The sequence below is a fragment of the Tupaia chinensis genome, unplaced genomic scaffold (assembly GCF_000334495.1).
Source record: "Tupaia chinensis unplaced genomic scaffold, TupChi_1.0 Scaffold000528_1, whole genome shotgun sequence".
NCBI lineage: Eukaryota > Metazoa > Chordata > Mammalia > Scandentia > Tupaiidae > Tupaia > Tupaia belangeri.
The window spans coordinates 2,039,554-2,052,438 of NW_006160041.1; the positions used below are offsets into that span (position 1 = coordinate 2,039,554).

Sequence of the window (12,885 nt, forward strand, 5' to 3'; positions counted from 1 at the left end):
TTGAAGCCACACCACACCATACCCACACACACACACACACACACACACACACACACACACAAGATCCTGAGAAGCTGGAAGGCTGGGGAAAGGGGATTATAGCATTTGGAGACCCTGCTGAAGGTGTCTCCTCTCTCTCTCTCTCTCTCTCTCTCTTTCTCTGTCTCTCATGTACACACTCTTTATCTAAAAAAATTCTGAGAGGACATATAAGAAAATGCTAACAAAGATGGCTGTGGTTACCTGCTGGAAACAGAAATATGGCTGGAGGAAACGTTTGGCCTTTTACTTCTTTCTGTACCAACCAATTTTTTTTACTGTGTGCAAGAATTTTTTTGTTTATGTTTCTATGAGACTGCAGTCCCCAGGCACCCAGGGTGGGGACCAGTGTGAAACAGCAGGTGACCTTGGTAGTATGGGAGAGAACTTCCAACTTGCCACTCTGAGGGGCTTTTTAACCCTTTGACTGGCTTAGCCTCAGGATCTACAGAAGCTACTCTGCTCCCTCACTCAGGTTTCCTATTTGCTCATCCCTCTCTTTCAACTACATAGAGCATGGGACCATCAGGAGATGAATTAGGGGTGCACATGGACTGCAGGCTCTAGAGAGAGCCTTAGAAAGCCTCACATTTGTCCCTCCACACGGGGCAGATGTGAGGAAATGAAGCCTTAAGTAAGTTAAACAAATCAGCCAGCCTTTTCCATGTGTCCACACTGTCCAGAGCACTAAGGAACTCCAAAAAGCGACAGGGAGACCCCAGCTGAAAGACTGGCCTGGGTTTCCAATGGAAAGTCTCCTCTCTCAGAGGTCTGGTTCCCAGGCTAGTTGCACGTTCCATTGCATCACTCCACAGCAGTAATAAACGTAGTCTGAATACCGAGATAAGAGTGCAGGAGGCAGGGTGGTGTGATGGTTACCAGGGCAGATCTTGGCCAGTCTGAACCTTGATTCTGTTACTGACAAGCTTTAGCTCCTATGGCAACCACTTATCTTGGTCCACTTTCCCATCTGTGACATGGGGAGGATTCAACAGGACCTACTCCATAAGGGTGTTCAGAGGCTAATGATAGATAATGCATCTAAAGTGACTAGAAGAGGCTAAGTGCTCAATTGCCCTTCTTTTCATTATTGCAAAGGAGACAGGGAGAGGTACAGCGTTTCCTCCTCCTTTCCTGAGCTCAGAGACAATTCTGAAATAAGGCACCTGTCATACTTCCCTCTCCACCCCTTCTACCTACAAAGACCTTCTCCATGATTCCTACTCAGTGCTCTCATGCTTCCCCCAGGCCCACCTGTCATGGATCACTAGCCCTGACTCCACAGCCCCAACAATGCCAGCTGTCTTCATCCACAAGTATGACAAGCTCCAGTATCACTTCCCCTCATCACAGTAAATTCCTGTCTCCTTGGTGCCAAAGATCTCAGTCTTCAGTCAGAAAGAAAGGCTTGAGTGAAGCCAGGCCTACTTCCTTAGCCTTTTCAGAGGTGTCCATTTCAGCAGAGTAAAATGAACTCTCATTGGTGGACATTATAATTATAAAACATGTGAGAGGAACACGTCAACAATATATACGCTGGGAGTGAGGAGGGGGAAAGAAGTTAGCTCCCATGTGGACAATCAGCTCCTCTAATCTACTTCTGCTTTATGTAATGTGTTCCTGCTATTTCTTTTTTTTTTCTTTCTTTTTGTTGGTTGTTATTACATAAATTAACCCATTTATTGTAGCCTAGTGAAATTCCAAACATCTGTGGAGTTCCCACTGGTCTTTCAATTCCTTCAGTCTTCTGATGGTGGGCTTTACTGTGACAGCTGAAGTGGTGGTGTAGGTCCAGGCACCACCAGCTACTGTGTTCATGCACGAACCACAGTGCCGGATCTCTTCAGCGCATCTCTTCATCTTGGTTTTGCCAGAGGAGGAGCGGGTATACTTGGCATCCTGGCTGGTTTCAGTTTTCTTCACCATTTTCCTGAGGGAGGCACCATAGCAGAGCCCTACTTACTCACCTGACCTTCTTGGTACATTTAGCCATGTGGCTACAAACTAGGTCTGAGCCCAGAGACCTCTTTTTTCTTTATTAAAATTGAGATAAAATCCGCATAGCCTTTAAAGTATACAACCAGTTGGTGGCTTTAAATAAATTCATAAAGTTGTACACTCACCACTACATAATTCCAGAACATTTCATCATACCAAAAAGAAAACCATACTCTCTGCCAGACACACCTACCCTAACCCTCCCTTCCTCAGCTATGGCAACCATTAATCTTTCAGTCTTTACGATTTTGCCAATTTGGGGCATTTCATATAAATGGAATTATATAATATGTGATCTTTCATGTGTCTTGTTTCTTCCAATTGGCAAGGTTCATCCATACATGTATCAGAAATTCATTCCTCTTCATGCTGAATACTATTCCATTGTATGAAAATGCCACATTTTATTTACCCATTAATAGACCATTTCTCTATTTCTGAACCCAGAGTACCCCTAAAAACACCAAAGATTTTCCATGAAAGTAGTTAGTCTGGAACGTCAGGGAATTTTTTTCTACAAATCCAAGAATTAAACCTAGAACCAAGACTTGGCTCCAACCAATAATAAGCCACCCTCCTAAACTAGAGAACTGTGGGTCACCTTAAAGCTTACCTTTCCCAGAGGTGGGTGCACATCAAAGAAGAAAGTGCGGTTGATATAGTAACTTCCCATTTTTCCAAAGTGAGTCTCATCCCAACTAAAGGAAAAGTGAAAGAGAAACAAGAATTTTAAAATTACTACAAAACCCAAATAGCCTTAATAAAGCATGGTTAAAATTGACCTTAAAGGGGCCAGCAGGTGGTAAAGTGGTTAAGGTGTTGGACTACCACATGGTTGACTGCAGTTCAAGTCCCAGACCTTGTGGCTTGAAACTCATGCCAGGTGCATGTGTGTGTGTGTGTGTGTGTGTGTGTGTGTGCGTGTGTGCCCAAAGTCCTGAGGGAGAAGAGAGAAGGGATTGCGGCATGGCCATCCCCCCGGGGTGGTGGAATGATTTCTCATTTTTACAGTCTATCTCTGTCTCCTCTGTCTCCCAGGGAAGTGCACGTGCTGTATGGCCATATGTACCAAAAAAAAAAAAAAAAAAAAAAAAAAAAAAAAAAAACTGACTTAAAACTAAAGGCTATGTGTTAAAGGTGGTGAAATATGTTTAGATCTTTGATTTATTTATTATGCACTGTATTTATACTTTTAAAAACTACACTGTTCCCTACAGAGATGTATAATGATTACACATAAATCATAAATTACAACAAATATTTAAACAAAATGAAAGCTATGAGTTCCAGGCAACTAATGAGAAAGTTTAGATGAAAAAAAAAAAAAAGAAAAGAAAAGAAAAAAGGAACCAGCAAGTGGTATAGTGGTTAAGGTCCCAACCATGGTTCAAGTTCCAGATCCAGGGGCTTCAAACTCACACTGGGCATGTGTGTGTGCGTGCCCAAAATCCCAAGAGGAGAATAGAGGAGAAAGGATTATGGTGTGGCCATCACCCTATCCCCCAGGTGATCTCTCACTCTGCATCTCTTTGTGTCTCTGGTGAGCATATATGCCCTATAGTAAAAATCTCTCTAAGAAAAGAAGCTTCTGACATAAGTGATTTGAGGAAGCAAGACATCAAGCTGGTCACTGACTTTTATTTAGGTAGATGAGAAAGGTTAAACAATATTTACCAACCAGTTATCATAAACTTAAGTTAAATAAGTATATCTTTATATGTTTATTGAATATCAATATCTATTTGTTTTGTAAAGGCAAAGAGTGTCCCATAATATGGAACGGTTTGTAGTATGAGTTATCCTTCAAGTCTGTTAACTTCTTCTTTTTTAAAAATTATTTCTGTATTTAATTTTATTTGTTATAATTATTTATTTTTTAATTTGACCAAAGAGACAGAGTGAGTGAGATATGGGGAAAGTGAGAAAGCAAGCTGCCAGGTCTGGGACTTCAACCACAGACAGTCATGTGGGAGTCCAGCACCTTAACCACCACACCCCCTACTGGCCCCCCTAAGTCTGTTAACTTCCAAAGCTGAGACTGTATCTGCCATTAGAAAGCACATCACCATGCCTCTCTTAGGGGTCCTTATCCCATGTTGGGATAAGGAGTCAACTGACCACAGCCTGACTGATCTCATTATAATGAACTAACTAATATAAAGATTAAGGGTTTTCTTACTAAGTCAAGAGCATATCTAAAACCTGTCCTTATTGCTTAAAGTGATTTTGCAAGTAAATGAGTGATTCTAATACATTAGTTTTCAAATACTATGCAAAGTTTATTCTTCTGTACACCCACAGAACCTTCTCAAACACCCCATGAGGACTTTATGGCACCTGAGTCATTTGGCTGAACCTGGCTATCTCTGTTTATTTTCTCCCTGCAGCTTAAAAGAAGGCTTGCTGTTGAGTGGCCACCCCTCCCCAGGTCAGCTTCCATCATGAACAGTCATTACCAACTTACTACATAAAGGGCAAGACACACTTTCCCTAAAATGCAGGGTTTAACAGATACAAGTCCAATAGCTGGGCAGACAAGTCAATCTGTACCCGCTAAGCACACCTCCTGACATGAGGGAAAGACAGCAGCATGGTGATGTCAGACAACTTCAAAGCAGTGTGACAAAACAGATTTTCAGGAAGAAGAGAGATCCAGCCCCAGCTCCACCAGGTACTAGTGGTGTGAACTAACAAAACCACTCCTCTCCCCAGATCTCTTTTCTGGCCTACACCATAGAGTCAGCATAGTATCCACCGTGCGCCTCTCCCAGGGAGGTATTAAGGCTCAACTCAGATGACACATGTGAGAGTGCTCTGCAGACCATAAAGTACCACACATGCTGAGTACATCTGCAGTTAGTTTCAAAGTCTAAACATACTGACAAAGGAGCATGAGATTTTTTACTTCCAAAGTTTCCTAGGCCAGTCCTGTAGCACAGTATTAAATGCCACGCACTGGGTCCCACATGACCGGCCACAGCCAAATCCTGGCCCTAGCAGTTTGAAAACACATATGAGAGGAAGGAGAAATGGAGAAGGGATTGCAGCATGACCAGGCCCCACGGGGGGAGGTGCTTGTTCCCTCTCTCTCGTTCTCTTTCTCTCTTTCAGGCAAGCATATATATCTTCTAGAAATAAAGTTTCCCAGGTAAAACAAGTCATAACATTCACATTTCATAGGCTTTTACTGTTTTTGTTGGAGACAGTTCGCTATGAGTTTTGTAGGGTATGCCAAGAATGCAAGGTCCTGGGTCAGGCTGATGGCATCATGGCTAGGGTGACTGGATCCCACATGGTCTACTGCACAGTTTGAGTCCTTGACCTGGTGGCTTGAATAGCACATGCATGTGTGTGCCCAAAATCCCAAGAGAAGAGGGGACTGCAATGTAGTCAACCCCTGGGGAGTGAGGGTGCTTTTTCACTTTCCCTCCCTCTCTCTGAGTCTGTCTCTGAAAAGCACACACACCATATAAAAATTTTTTAAAAAGAAAAAAAAAAAGAATGCAAGGTCATGAGTGATCTTCATCTGGGCCATTTGTGAGTTATGCAAACAAACTTGAGGGAAGTGCTAGTGTCTCCCCCTGGGACAGAGAGCATACTATAAAACAGTAGATTCTCCAAGCTCAGTATTCCTCAGCTGCAAACTAGCCCATCACTTGTGCAAGCATTCATCCAGACCCCGGCATCACATGGGACTTTGGGGCAGGGGAGCTGAGGCCAACATGCTGACACTCATCCTGCCTGCTGTGACATGAGAAGTAAAGCTCCCTGTCTCTGACTCAGGACTTTATCTCCTGCCAGCATCCATAAAACACAGATTGGCGGGATCAGCAGATGGCATAATGGTTACATTGCTGGACTCCCATGTAGTTGACTGTGCTTTGAGTCCTGGACCCAGTGGCTTAAAACTCATGCCGGGTGTGTGTGCATGCATGCCCAAGATCCTGAGAGGAGAATGGAGGAGAAGGGACTGCAGTGTGGCCATCCCTCCTGGAGGGGGGATGTCTCACTTTCTGCCTCTCTGCCTCTCTCTGTCACTCTGGCGAGTGCACGTGTCCTATAGCAAAAGTCTCTCTGAAAACAAACAAACAAACAAACAAACAGTGACTGGCTAACTTACTAGCTTGCAAGTAGGCTAAATAAAATCCCACACCCTGGCAGTCAGGGAGAACAAGCATAGGATGGGGTCATCATGAACTTCTATGAGCTCATCAGAGACAGAGCTTCGTGTAAGCAAAGATGAGGGCTTCTGTGGGCTGGGCTAGGGAATGTGAGAAGACTCCCTGAAATCCGTAGCAAATGCTCTTGTCCAAATAACAGGCAATGGGAGTGGCAAGAGCCGCCCTATTAAAGAAGCTAAATGGAAAGTGGTAGAACTGACACGCTATCTGAACACTGCCTTGGTTACTGCTCACTCTTCTCTGGGCAAAAGGAGGGTGAGATGTGATCCTGACAATGGGGCACCAAGCCTAGCAGCCCCAGCCCAAAGGTAGTATGAATCAAGAAGTCTCTGAAGCTTTAATAGATGGTGCAGCAACAGGTCCTGGTACTCAAAATAGAACTTTGAGCACAGCAAAAACACCGAAGATCCCTGGGAGAGCTGTATGGCTCCAGCCAAATATAAACATGCCTTAATAACTGGGTCAGAGCAATCTCCCCCTTATGTTCCCTGATCCCTTCCCCTCTACCCCAAGTCCAACCTCAACTGCTTTAATGAGAAAGATGATTCAGCGGCCCAAGGTCTCCATGTCCCCAAGAGAACTGAAGACCATACACATACAGCCTAGTATGCTGGCAAACTCCAGGGAAGGGAGGCACTCAGATCCAGGGCTCTATTGGACATGAGGCCCTTTTCTCCACGGAGGCCTTGCTGGGTGGGAGGGAGGATGTGCTAGGTGCAGGGGTTAGCAAAGGCACTGAGGACTGCAGGGAGAGCCATAGCAGTATATCTGGGACTGAAATAAAAAGGGCCCCGGGGCACAAAGGCTCACTGGACACAGTAAGGACACTGGGAAGACAGTGGTGCCAGGCCTCGTGAGGAGCTGAGGAGGAAAAGAGCTTCTCCTCAGCCCTCCCACACTCTCCAACTGGGAAATGGCATATTCTCTGGGTGGCTGTCACTGTGGCCAAATTCAACCGATAGGGTCTGGGCTGAGTTCCCAGTGGAGAAGGGAAGTTAACAATATCAGATGCCTGAGGATGGTAGGGACCTTGCAGGAAAGGCCCACTGGGACCACTTCAATGTACTATTGCTGTGGTTTCTACTGCTGAATACAGAGGCTATATTGATCCCATGAGTGTCAAAGAGTATTATCTTGTTCAAGGACTGTGTGTAGAGAATTGATCCTGTCCCCTCCTGGTGGTCCAAGAAAAATAATATAAATCCTGGAAGAGAAAGAGAAATCGCAGATTTCAAGGTGTAATAGCTGCTGGTGTACAGAGTGGCCGTTCATAGGATCACAGTGCCACCTGCTGGATGTACATACCAAGTACACCTTTCTTTTTTTTTTTTTTAAATACAACTATTACCTACTGCTATACATGTTGAAACTGAGTGCCTGACCTATGAAAGCCTCTGGACTCTTTGGCCTAATAATTCCACTTTAGGGTAGGATAGACTTGGCTAACTGAGGACTCAACAAGGCTTCACTGGTTATTTGGAAATGGTACATTTAAGAATATAGCAGAGGGGGAACCAGCAGTTAGCGCAATGGCTATGTCACTGGACTCCCATGTAGTCGACCGCGGTTCGCGTCCCAGACCCGGTGGCTTAAAACTCATGCCGGGCGCGTGTGCGTGCATGCCCAAGATCCCGAGAGGAGAATGGAGGAGAAGGGATTGCAGCGTGACCATTCCCCCCTGGGGGGTGATCTCTTGCTTTCTGACTCTATGTCTCTCTCTGTCTGTCTGGCGAGCGCACACGCCCTATAGTGAAAATCTCTCCCCCCACCCCCCAAAAATATATATATAGCAGAGGGAACAGCAGTTGGCGTTAACGGCTATGTCACTGGACTCCCATGTAGTCGATCACGGTTCAAGTCCTGGACCCAGTGGCTTAAACGCACGCCCAATGCATGTGAGTGTGTGTCTAAGATCCCGAGAGAAGAATGAAGAAGGGACTGCAGCATGGCCATCCTCCCCGGGGGGTGATTTCTCACTGTCTGTCTCTGTCTTTGTGGCAAGCGCATGCGCTCTATAGCAAAAACTTCTCCCCCTCCCCCCCCAAAAAAAGAATATAGCAGGTCAGGACCAGCAGTTGGCATAATGGTTATGTCACTGGACTCCCATGTAGTCAACCACAGTTCAAGTCCTGGACCCGGTGGCTTACACTCATGCCAGGCATGTGTGCTTACATGCCCAAGATCCCGAAAGAAGAATGGAGGAGAAGGGATTGCGGCGTGGCCATCACCCCTAAGGGGTGATTTCTCGCTTTCTGTCTCTCTGTCTTTCTGGCAAGCTTATAAAATAGCAGGTCTTGGGGCCAGGAGGCAGTGAGGTGGTTAAAGTGCTGGATTCCCACATAGCCAACCACCGTTTGAGTCCCAGACTTGGTGGCTTGAAAATCACATGGGGGGGGGGGGGGGAAGTAGAAGGACACATGGAGGGTAAAGGCGCTGGACTCCCATGTGGCCGACCACAGTTTGAATCCTGGATTTGGTGGCTTGCTTTCCTTCCCTTTCTCTCTGGTTCTCTCTGATCAAATTCCAGAATAATCGTAATAATAATAATAAATAAAGCTAAATAAAAAATAATTCTTTAAAAAACAAAAAATAAAGAAAATCACACTGGGTGTACATGCATGCCCCAAATCCTAGGAAGAGGAAGAAGAAGAGATTACAGTATGGCCATACCCCCAAAGGGTAAATTCTCACTTTCCTTCTCATTGTCTTTCTGGCAAGTACATGCACCCTTTAAAAAAAAAAAGAAGAAGAGGGAGAAGGAGAAAAATATAGCAAGTTTGGACCTAGAGACACCTCAGGTTTTATTTAGGTTTTTTTGGAGAGGTTTTTGTTATAGGGCACATGTACTCGCCAGAAAGACAAGAGAGAGAGAGACAGAAAGCAAGAAATCACCCCCCCCCAGGGGGATAGCCATGCCGCAATCCCTTCTCCTCCATTCTCCTATCGGGATCTTGGGCCCGCACGCACACGCCCAGTGTGAGTTTAAGCCACCAGGTCCAGAACTTGAACTATGGTCGACTACATAGGAGTCCAGTGACAGCCATTACGCCAACTACTGGTCCTAGCATCTCAGTTGTTAGTGGAAAAGTTGCAGCACCACCTTCAGCATAGCCACGGGCTGAATGGAGGCCCTTGATTCCCCGAGGTCTCTCTAAATGCTGATAGTTAGACCTAAGTTAGAAGCTGATGGTGTCCAATGGGCAGGAGCAGTCATCCAGCCCCAGTGATAACTCTGGAAGGCCACCTGCAGTAAGGGATGATCAGCACAATGGGCAGTATTCCTAACCAGACAAGTCACATTTTTATTGATTCTTGGGCTGATGCCACTGGCCTAGCCATCTGGCATGCCACTTAGAAAACAAAATACTGAGAGATTAAAGACAAAAAAGTGTGGGAACACATCATGGCTACCTGCTGGCAGGAGTCCAGAGTATGTAGGTGTCATGGTAAGGGCTACTACTCTGGTAAGACTGGAAACAAGCTGCTCATCAAGCCTGCACCTCCACATTGCTGCCACAGCACCTGGTTCATCAATGCACAGGCATGGCAACATTTACCATCATGGTTAGGCCACCAGTGCTTCTGAACCAGAAGTGACCACTGCATACTAGACTGACTTCTGTCAAAAGCTGGTCCACTGGGACCGGCAGTTAGCGTAATGGCTATGTCGCTGGACTCCCACGTAGTCGACCGCGGTTCGAGTCCCGGACCCGGTGGCTTAAAACTCACGCAGGGCGCGTGTGCGTGTGTGCCCAGGATCCCGAGAGGAGAATGGAGGAGAAGGGATTGCGGTGTGGCCATCCCCCCTGGGGGGTGATTTCTCGCTTTCTGTCTCTCTTTCTCTCTCTGTCTCTCTCTGTTTGTCTGGCGAGCGCACGCGCCCTATGGCAAAAACCTCTCCAAAAAAAAAAAAAAAAAAAAAGCTGGTCCACTTGTGCTATAGTAAAGGAAGCTACCTTGCACAGGGCAGTGAACTTGACTGCTCAGATCCCCAGGTCAGCCTGAAAACACACCAGGTGCCGGGGCCAACAAATGGCATGGTGGTTAACGGTGCTGGACACCCTTAACCATGGCCACCTGAGGTTCAAGTCTCGGACCTGGTGGCTTGCTTTATCACTTTCCCTCTCTCTAGTCCCAGACCTGGCAGCTCGCTTTCTCTCTCATCAAATTATAACAAAATTTAAAAAAATAATTCTTAAAAAAAAAAAATGCCAGGTGCCTGCACACATACCCCAAGATCCTGATGAGCTGGAGGACTGCAGGAAGGGGATCACAGAATAAGGAGACCCTGTCAAGGGTGCTTCTCTCTCTCTCTCTGTCTCTCTCTCTCTCTTGCTCTCTCTCACTCTTTCTCGTACACATATGCATGCTCTTTATCATGAATAAAAACTTTTGTTTTAAAATCACCTCCTGGGGCCAGCAGGTAGTGTGGCGGTTAAGGACTAGATCCCACAGAGCCAATTTCAGGTTCAAGTCTTGGACCTGGTGGCTTGAACTCACTCCAGGCACATATGCACATGGGCCCAAAATCCCTAGAGGAGAATAGAGGACAAAGGACTTTGGCACAGCCATCCTCTGGGGGGTGATTTTTCACTTTCCCTTGCTCTCTCTCTGTCTCTGTTCTCTCTGGCAAAGTGCACATACCATATAGCAAAAGCTAAGAAATACCTCCTTTTGGCCACCAACTGGGTAATGATCAGGGATAAGGGGTAGAGAACTATATAAACCTATTTTTTAATTTGAGATTTTCCCCCTGACCATTCCTGGACATGATCTGTCCTTTCCTCTGACAAAACCCCAGATCAGCAGGGTGTGAGGGGTGGGGGGGGAAGGTTCATGGAATTCATACTTCTAGTTCAGTCACTGGGATTGTCTGGTTGGAATGGCATGTACCTACAGCACAAAGATAATGGCCACCTGGTGGAGTACACTGCTTCTCAAGTCCGTATGTGTCCAGGTGAGAGACACAATGAGGTCTCTGTCAACTTCCTAATAAAGCCCTTGGTAAAGGTCTGGATATTACTAGGGGATACTCAGAGAAAAGGTGAAGTTGTGGCAGTAGAGGGGAAGAAACAACCTGAGCACCTGGAGAAGGAACACATTAGACCCCCGGAGATGTAAACGGAAGGGAAGCAATTAATGCTCTCATCATCCTTTCCGGCCAGCACCAAAGCCTGGCTAAACACTCCTGCACTCCTCTAAGTGAAGAAAAGCGGTAGCTAACAATCTGCTGATTTTGCTGTCATGCTATGAAAAGAAAAACTCAGAGGACATAACCAATCTTGAATTTTCAGACATGCCTGAAGACACACCACCAACTCCCAAACACGGACCTCCCTTGTATGTGTGCAAAGGCATAGATAAGCATGACCTTCTATTAGTCTGACTAATACAAATCACATGGTTCTCCTGACCTTGGGAACTTAGACTACACTTTACATAGGGCAGGCTTGCTTACTATAAAACAGTGGATTTCCCCAAGCGTGTCATTCTTTTGCTTCTCTGCAACCCACTGTGTATGGAGCATTCATTTGAGTCCACAGACCAGGTGGGACTTGCAGGGCAATGGAAACTGACTCCAACATACAAATATTCATCCTGCTTCCTAGTCCTTTGTCTCTAACTGAAGAGTCTCATATCTTCTGCCAGCAGACACAAAACAATAAATAATAGGCTAATTTACTAATTTCAACCCTGTTTATTTGCTTGCTTTCTGGTCAAGGAGTCCACTTAGGATATTCTCTATACAAACTTTCTCCTAATTGACACACACAGGCACACACAAAAAACGAACATTTACTGGCCAATTTAACCATTTCCAGTTTGTAGAAAACTTTTCTTCCTTCTAGCTGGAAACAAGATTTTTTTTTTCCAAATTTATTTATTCTCTGACAGAGATAGAAACAGAGAGACAAAGAGATACAGCATGCCAGACAGGGTCCCAATGCTGAGATCCATCTCCAACTTCAGTCAGGCTGGATAAGAGCACACGTACACCTGCTGTACTCCAGGATGTCTCTGGATGCAAATCAGTACCTTTCCCATGTGGGTTTGCCTTGTAGACGCTGTTTTACCCACGCACCATCAACAGGCCCTCCAAATAATTTTTAAGCTTCTCTAATGAAATTTGAGCATGTCTCAACTAGCATAAATTGTACAAAATAAAACCTTTAGGAAAATAAATCTCTTCTCACAGGGCAATTCCAGACCTGCTTCTTGGAAACTCTTGTCACCATCCCTGGACACCCCAATTATCCCTGCTTTATAGGATGAAAGTAACCATTTAGAAATTCCCCTCTCTGCTGATGCCTGAAAATCCTACAGATTAGGAACCAGGCCTTGGGAAATTCTGCACCAAGAATGTCCGGTTCTCTAAGGAGAGTTCAATGCACCTTTAAAGAGCCAGGTGAGACAGTCCAGCATAAACCTGGAAGACTTAGGACACTTCCTCAGATCCTGAGAATCTCGTGGTCCCTACTAGAGCAAAACGAGACTCAGAGACTGCATCTCGCCAGAGGTCAACCACCAGAAACCTCAGTTTCCCCTACACCACGGCCCCCACCCCTTCTCCTGTGAACCCCGCCCCCTCCGTGCCCCCGGGCCAATCAGAGGGCTGCGTCCCTCCCCCCGGTTGCCATGGTGTCTGTCGAGTCCCTCCTGCCCCTCC

The 12,885-nt window shown here is 45.8% G+C and overlaps 1 protein-coding gene across 1 annotated transcript in view; it reads right to left on the reverse strand.

Annotated features, from left to right (window-relative positions):
* POMT2 (protein O-mannosyltransferase 2) overlaps nucleotides 1-12,885 on the reverse strand; it is a gene marked incomplete in the record, with an annotated part of 52,163 nt that overhangs the window by 38,929 nt on the left and 349 nt on the right. The window contains 1 exon segment of the mRNA XM_006157077.3: nucleotides 2,651-2,735. Within this exon segment, the coding sequence (XP_006157139.2) occupies nucleotides 2,651-2,735 (85 nt within the window).